Source organism: Heptranchias perlo, chromosome 11 (genome assembly GCF_035084215.1).
Source record: "Heptranchias perlo isolate sHepPer1 chromosome 11, sHepPer1.hap1, whole genome shotgun sequence".
In the NCBI taxonomy this organism is placed as follows: Eukaryota; Metazoa; Chordata; class Chondrichthyes; order Hexanchiformes; family Hexanchidae; genus Heptranchias; species Heptranchias perlo.
Genome location: NC_090335.1, coordinates 6,135,927 through 6,143,913, shown reverse-complemented (window position 1 = coordinate 6,143,913; position 7,987 = coordinate 6,135,927). Strand labels below are relative to the sequence as shown.

At 59.4% G+C, this 7,987-nt stretch overlaps 1 protein-coding gene across 1 annotated transcript in view; it reads right to left on the bottom strand.

The window, feature by feature from the left end:
• lamp1a (lysosomal associated membrane protein 1a) overlaps positions 1 to 3,433 on the bottom strand; it is a 46,980-nt gene extending 43,547 nt beyond the window's left edge. The window contains exon 1 of the mRNA XM_067992478.1: positions 3,288 to 3,433. Within this exon, the coding sequence (XP_067848579.1) occupies positions 3,288 to 3,336 (49 nt within the window). The 5' untranslated portion in view covers positions 3,337 to 3,433. The remainder of the gene's footprint in view (positions 1 to 3,287) is intronic.
• Between the last annotated feature and the right edge of the window lie 4,554 nt (positions 3,434 to 7,987).

Below are 7,987 nucleotides of genomic sequence, written 5' to 3'. Positions count from 1 at the left end.
TGGCAGACAGAGAGAGAGAGAGGCAGACAGAGAGAGAGAGAGAGGCAGACAGAGAGAGAGAGAGGCAGACAGAGAGAGAGAGAGGCAGACAGAGAGAGAGAGAGAGAGCAGACAGAGAGAGAGAGAGAGAAGGCAGGACAGAGAGAGAGAGAGAGAGGCAGACAGAGAGAGAGAGAGAGAGGCAGACAGAGAGAGAGAGAGAGAGGCAGACAGAGAGAGAGAGAGAGAGGCAGACAGAGAGAGAGAGAGAGAGAGGCAGACAGAGAGAGAGAGAGAGAGGCAGACAAGAGAGAGAGAGAGAGAGGCAGACAGAGAGAGAGAGAGAGGCAGACAGAGAGAGAGAGAGAGAGGCAGACAGAGAGAGAGAGAGAGAGGCAGACAGAGAGAGAGAGAGAGAGAGGCAGACAGAGAGAGAGAGAGAGAGGCAGACAGAGAGAGAGAGAGAGGCAGACAGAGAGAGAGAGAGAGGCAGACAGAGAGAGAGAGGCAGACAGAGAGAGAGGAGAGGCAGACAGAGAGAGAGAGAGAGGCAGACAGAGAGAGAGAGAGGCAGACAGAGAGAGAGAGAGGCAGACAGAGAGAGAGAGAGAGGCAGACAGAGAGAGAGAGAGAGGCAGACAGAGAGAGAGAGAGGGCAGACAGAGAGAGAGAGAGAGGCAGACAGAGAGAGAGAGAGAGAGAGACCCCCCCCCAGTGTATGGGAGGAGTGGCCCCCCCCCCAGCCCCACGGTGCGAGGGAGGAGTGGGCCCCCCCCCCCGCCCCACGGTGCGAGGGAGGAGTGGGCCCCCCCCCCCGCCCCACGGTGCGAGGGAGGAGTGGGCCCCCCCCCCGCCCCACGGTGCGAGGGAGGAGTGGCCCCCCCCCCGCCCCACGGTGCGAGGGAGGAGTGGGCCCCCCCCCCGCCCCACGGTGCGAGGGGAGGAGTGGGCCCCCCCCCCCGCCCCACGGTGCGAGGGAGGAGTGGGCCCCCCCCCCCGCCCCACGGTGCGAGGGGAGGAGTGGGCCCCCCCCCCCGCCCCACGGTGCGAGGGAGGAGTGGGCCCCCCCCCCCGCCCCACGGTGCGAGGGAGGAGCGCACCCCCCCCACCCGGTGTATGGGAGAGGGGGCGCCCCCCGGTGCATGGGAGAGGGGGAGGGGGGGGCGCCCCCCGGTGCATGGGAGAGGGGGAGGGGGGGGCGCCCCCCGGTGCATGGGAGAGGGGGAGGGGGGGGCGCCCCCCCGGTGCATGGGAGAGGGGGAGGGGGGGGCGCCCCCCGGTGCATGGGAGAGGGGGAGGGGGGGGGCGCCCCCCGGTGCATGGGAGAGGGGGAGGGGGGGACGCCCCCCGGTGCATGGGAGAGGGGGAGGGGGGGACCGCCCCCCGGTGCATGGGAGAGGGGGAGGGGGGGACGCCCCCCGGTGCATGGGAGAGGGGGAGGGGGGGACGCCCCCCGGTGCATGGGAGAGGGGGAGGGGGGGGACGCCCCCCGGTGCATGGGGAGAGGGGGGGGCGCCCCCCGGTGCATGGGAGAGGGGGAGGGGTGGGGGCGCCCCCCCGGTGCATGGGAGAGGGGGACGCTCCCCGGTGCATGGGAGAGGGGGGGGGTCGCCCCCCGGTGCATGGGAGAGGGGGGGGGGTCGCCCCCCGGTGCATGAGAGGGGGGGGGCGCCCCCCGGTGCATGAGAGAGGGGGGGGGCGCCCCCCGGTGCATGGGAGAGGGGGGGGCGCCCCCCGGTGCATGGGAGAGGGGGGGCGCCACCCGGTGTATGGGAGAGGGGGGGGCGCCACCCGGGTGTATGGGAGAGGGGGGAGAGCCCCCCCCACGGTGCGTGGGGGATGGGGGTGGGGGGAGAGCCCCCCCCCGGTGTGTGGGGGATGGGGGTGGGGGGGAGAGCCCCCCCCCGGTGTGTGGGGGATGGGGGTGGGGGGGAGAGCCCCCCCGGTGTGTGGGGGATGGGGGTGCGGGGGGAGAGCCCCCCCCGGTGTGTGGGGGATGGGGGTGCGGGGGGAGAGCCCCCCCCCGGTGTGTGGGGGATGGGGTGGCGGGGGAGACACCCCCCCCCGGTGTGTGGGGGATGGGGGGTGCGGGGAGAGCCCCCCCCCCCCCCCCGGTGTGTGGGAGAGGGGGTGCAGGGAGAGCCCGCCCCCCGGTGAGTGGCGGGGGCAGCGCCCCCCCCCCCCCCCCGGTGAGTGGCGGGGAAGCCCCCCCCCCGGTGAGTGGCGGGGGGCAGCCCCCCCCACCCCGGGTGAGTGGCGAGGGCAGCGCCCCCCCCACCCCGGTGAGTGGCGAGGGCAGCGCCCCCCCCCCCACGGTGAGTGGCGAGGGCAGCGCCCCCCCCCCCCCGGTGAGTGGCTGAGGGCAGCGCCCCCCCCCCCCCCGGTGAGTGGCGAGGGCAGCGCCCCCCCCCCCCCCCGGTGAGTGGCGAGGGCAGCGCCCCCCCCCCCCCGGTGAGTGGCGAGGGCAGCGCCCCCCCCCCCCCCCCCCCCCGGTGAGTGGCGAGGGCGGGCGCCCCCCCGGTGAGTGGCGAGGGCAGCGCCCCCCCCCGGTGAGTGGCGAGGGCAGCGCCCCCCCCCGGTGAGTGGCGAGGGCGGGCGCCCCCCCCGGTGAGTGGCGAGGGCGGGCGCCCCCCCCCGGTGAGTGGCGAGGGCAGCGCCCCCCCCCCCCCCCCCCCGGTGAGTGGCGAGGGCAGCGCCCCCCCGGTGAGTGGCGAGGGCAGCGCCCCCCCGTGAGTGGCGAGGGCAGCGCCCCCCGTGAGTGGCGAGGGCAGCGCCCCCCGTGAGTGGCGAGGGCAGCGCCCCCCCCCGGTGAGTGGCGGGGGCAGCGACCCCCCCGGTGAGTGGCGGGGGGGGGGGGGGCGAGCGCCCCCCGGTGGGTCGGGGGGGGGCGGCGCCCCCCGGTGTATGGGTCGCCCCCCGGTGTATGGGTCGGGGGGGGAGCGGCCCCACGCACTCACTCGCAGCTCTGGTTCTAGATGATTCCAGGCCTCACGTGACGGGCGTGCACGTGACGCCCTCCCCTCGGGGGGCCTCTTCCTCCTCAGCAACCACCAGGCAACGGGGCCGCGGCCCGGGGAAAGGGGCACCCGTGAACCGGCTTCCAGACCCTGGCACTGCCCGCTGCCGCTTCATAACCGCGCACTGCGGCCTGCCTATTCACCCCGACCCCGACCCCGCGTAAACTCCCCAACCCAGGCAACTGGCGGGCCAGAGGCCGCTCGCGTTCGCTGACGCACCGCCCACAGATCGACGAGGAACCCGAGGCCCAGGTGCAGGCCGAGGCCGAGGCCGGCGCTTGCGTTCCTTACCGAGCAGAAGCAGAGGGACGAAGAGGCGGCGGGAGACGGCGCGGCTCATGGTGGCGGAGAGAAGGGCCTGTTTCGTGTCAGAGAAGAAGCTCGAGACCAGCTGGAACACCACCCGCTCATGTGACCGATTGCATCATCGGGGCGGAGCCTGGAGTGTCAATCACTGAGTCAGCAAGTGAGCAAAACACAAAGACCTTCACCGTTTCAGGACGTCCCAAAGGCCTTTCACACCCAATGAAATACTTTGGAAGTGCAGTCACTGCTTTTGGAGCAGCAGCTAATTTGCCCACAGCAAATCCTCACATCAGCAATGAGATGATGAGTTTCAGTGATGTTGGTTGAGGGATAAATATTGGCCAGGACACCAGGGAGAACTCACCTGCTGTTCTTGGCAATCGTGCCATGGGATCTTTTACGTCCGCTTGAGAGGGCAGACAGGGCCTCGATTTAAAGTCTCATCTGAAAGACGTGCCGTGCACCCTCAAATCTCTGGAGCGAGACTTGAATCCACAACATTCTGACACAGAGGTGAAAGCCCATGGGATTCAAGGGGCAGTGGCAATGTGGATACAAAATTGGCAAAGGAACTGAAAGTGGAGAGCAGTGATGAACAGTTGTTTTTAAGATTGGAGGGAGGTATACAGTGGTGTCCACCACGGGTTGGTATTCGGACCACTGCTCTTTTTGATATATATTAATGACTTGGATTTAGGTATAGGGGGTATAATTTCAAAGTTTGCAGATGACACGAAACTCAGAAATGTAGTAAACAACATGAAGATTAGTAACAAACTTCAGGAGGACATAGACTGGTGAAATGGGCAGACACATGGCAGAATGAAATTTAACACAGAAGTGTGAAGTGATGCATTTTGGTAGGAAGAACGAGGAGAGGCAATATAAACTAAATGGTAGAATTTTAAAGGGCTGCAGAAACAGAGAGACCTGGGGGTATTTGTACACAAATCTTTGAAGGCGGCAGGACAAGTTGAGAAGGCTGTTTAAAAAAAAAAGCATACAGAATCCTTGGCTTTACAACTAGAGGCATAAAGTACAAAAGCAATCATATTATGCTAAACCTTTATGTATCACTAGTTAGGCCCCAGCTGGTGCATTGTGCCCAATTCTGGGCACCACACTTTAGGAAGGATGTCAAGGCCTTAGAGAGAGTGCATAAGAGATTTACTAGAATGGTACCAGGAATGCGGGATTTCAGTTACGTAGAGAGACTAGAGAAGCTGGGGTTGTTCTTCTTAGAGCAGAGAAGGTTAAGGGGAGATTTAATAGAGGTGTTCAAAATTATGAAGGTTTTTAATAGAGCAAATAAGGAAAAACTGTTTCTAGTGGCAAAAGGGTTGGTAGCCAGAGGACACAGATTTAAGATAATTGGCAAGAGAACCAGATGCAAAAATTTTTTACGCAGCCAATTCTTATGATCTGGAATGCACTGTCTGAAAGGGTGGTGGAAGCTGATTCCAATAGTAACTTTCAAAGGGAATTGGATAAATATTTGAAAGGGAAACATTTGCAGGGCTATGGGGAAAGGACAGAGGAATGGAACTAATTGGATAGCTCTTTCAAACAGCCAGCACAGGCACAATGGGCTGAATGGCCTCCTGTGCTGTATCATCCTATGATTCTCTGATTCTACAGCTGACACATGGGGCCAAACAGCTGGAACTGTGAACAAGGGCTACATGGGGAACTGTGAACTGGGGGGAACTGTAAACAGGGGGAAGCCATTGTTTTTATTCCCTGCCACAAACTCTGTTCCCTAGCCACTGACTCGATCCCTCTCCCTGGCCACTAAAGCTGAGCAAGACTGTTCGCAACTTTGGCGTCCTATTTGACCCTGAGTTGAGCTTCTGACTACATATCCGCTCCATCACCAAGACAGTCTAATTCCACCTCTGTCACATCGCCCGTCTCCGCCCCTGCCTCAGCTCATCTGCTGCAGAAACCCTCATCCATGCCTTTGTTACCTCTAGGCTTGACTATTCCAATGATCCCCTGGCCAGCCTCACACCTTGCACCCTCTGTAAACTTGAGCTCATCCAAAACTCTGCTGCCCGTATCCACCATTGGCGACTGTGCTTTCAGCTGCCTAAGGCATAAATTCCAGAATACCCATTCTAAACCTCTCAACCTCTTCCTCCTCTTTTAAGACGTTCTTTAAAATCTACCTCTGACCAAGCTTTTGGTCATCTGTCCTAATATTTCATGTTGCTCGGTATCAAATTTTGACTCATAATGCTCCTGTGAAGCGCCTTGGGATATTTTACTAGGTTAATAGCGCTATAATAAATGCAAGTTATTGTTGGAACTGTGAACAGGGACAAAATAAGGGGAACTATAAGCAGGGATTAAACAGGGGGAATTGTGAACAGGAACTAAACGGGGAGAACTGTGAACAGAGACTAACCAGGGTAACTGTGAACAGAGACTAAACAGGGGGATCTGTGAACAGTGCAGCTCCAACAACACTCAAGAAGCTCGACACCATCCAGGACAAAGCAGCCCACTTGATTGGCACCCCATCCATCACCCTAAACATTCACTCCCTCCACCACCGGCGCACTGTGGCTGCAGTGTGTACCATCCACAGGATGCACTGCAGCAACTCGCCAAGGCTTCTTCGACAGCATCTCCCAAACCCGCGACTTCTACCACCCAGAAGGACAAGAGCAGCAGGCACATGGGAACAACACCACCTGCACGTTCCCCTCCAAGTCACACACCATCCCGACTTGGAAATATATCGCCGTTCCTTCATCGTCGCTGGGTCAAAATCCTGGAACTCCCTTCCTAACAGCACTGTGGGAGAACCTTCACCACACGGACTGCAGCGGTTCAAGAAGGCGGCTCACCACCACCTTCTCAAGGGCAATTATGGATGGGCAATAAATGCCGACCTCGCCAGCGACGCCCACATTCCACGAACGAATAAAAAGAAAACAGGGACTAAACAGGGGAAACTGAAGAGGGACTAAACGGGGAGAACAGGGACTAAACGGGGGGAACAGGGACTAAACGGGGGGAACAGGGACTAAACGGGGGGAACAGGGACGGAACAGGGGGAACTGTGAACAGGGAATAAAGGGAATGGTAAACAGGGACTAAAGAGGGGGAACTGTGAACAGGGAATAAAGGGAACTGTGAACAGGGACTAAAGAGGGGGAACTGTGAACAGGGACTGAACGGGGGATCTGTGAACAGGGAATAAAGGGAATGGTAAACCAGGACTAAACTGGGGAACTGTGAACAGGGGAACTGTGAACAGGGACTGAACGGGGGAACTGTGAACAGGGACTGAACTGGGGAACTGTGAACAGGGGGAACTGTAAACAGGGACTAAACTGGGGGAACTGTGAACAGGGACTGAACGGGGGAACTGTGAACAGGGACTAAACTGGGGGAACTGTGAACAGGGACTGAACGGGGGAACTGTGAACAGGGACTGAACGGGGGAACTGTGAACAGGGAATAAAGGGAATGGTAAACAGGGGGAACTGTAAACAGGGACTAAACTGGGGGAACTGTGAACAGGGACTGAACGGGGGAACTGTGAACAGGGACTGAACGGGGGGAACTGTGAACAGGGACTAAACTGGGGGAACTGTGAACAGGGACTGAATGGGGGAACTGTGAACAGGGAATAAAGGGAATGGTAAACAGGGGGAACTGTAAACAGGGACTAAACTGGGGGAACTGTGAACAGGGACTAAACTGGGGGAACTGTGAACAGGGACTGAACGGGGGAACTGTGAACAGGGACTGAACGGGGGAACTGTGAACAGGGACTGAACGGGGGAACTGTGAACAGGGACTGAACGGGGGAACTGTGAACAGGGACTAAACTGGGGAATTGTGAACAGGGACAGAACGGGGGCATCTCTCGCTCCTTTATTTCTGTTTCTTTCTCACTTCTTTATTTCTGTCCACCTCTTTATTTCTGTTCCCCTCTTGACCTCCTCCACTGTGCTGTACACACCATTGCGTCTGGATGACACTTTGTGACAGTATAGTGCACTGCTTTCCGTCGGAGGATGCCTTACAGTGCCAAACATGGTAACTCTCCTCACACCCATCTCATGAAGCAATAATAGCAATTGGTTGTTGTACTGCTCCATTACTCGCCCACAAACTTAACCATCGTTTTTGCCTGGCATTTCTTTGCTAACCCCATCCTCCTTCTGCACAGCCTACCTCATACGTTGCAGGAAAGAATGCCCCAGAGCATGGTACATTGGCGAGACCATGCAGACGCTGCGACAACGGATGAATGGACACCGCACAACAATCGCCAAACAGGAGGGTTCCCTCCCAGTCGGGGAACACTTCAGCAGTCATGGACATTCATCCACCGACCTTCGGGTAAGCGTACTCCAAGGCGGCCTTCGAGACACACGACAACGCAAAATCGTCGAGCAGAAATTGATAGCCAAGTTCCGCACCCATGAGGACGGCCTCAACCGGGATCTTGGGTTCATGTCACGCTACACGTTACCCCACCAGCGAACAAATGTTATCTGTTTTTAATATAATGGGTCATTTGCTGGCTTTCTCTGCCTTCCGGATGTTTCTGCCTCTCTCTGTTTTTTTTCCTGTTTGTTTTTTTGTTGAATGTGTATTCGGGGGTTCTGCAGGTGACACCTCTCTGTCTGAACACGGTGATTGCCTTGGCAACGGGCAGTTGCAGG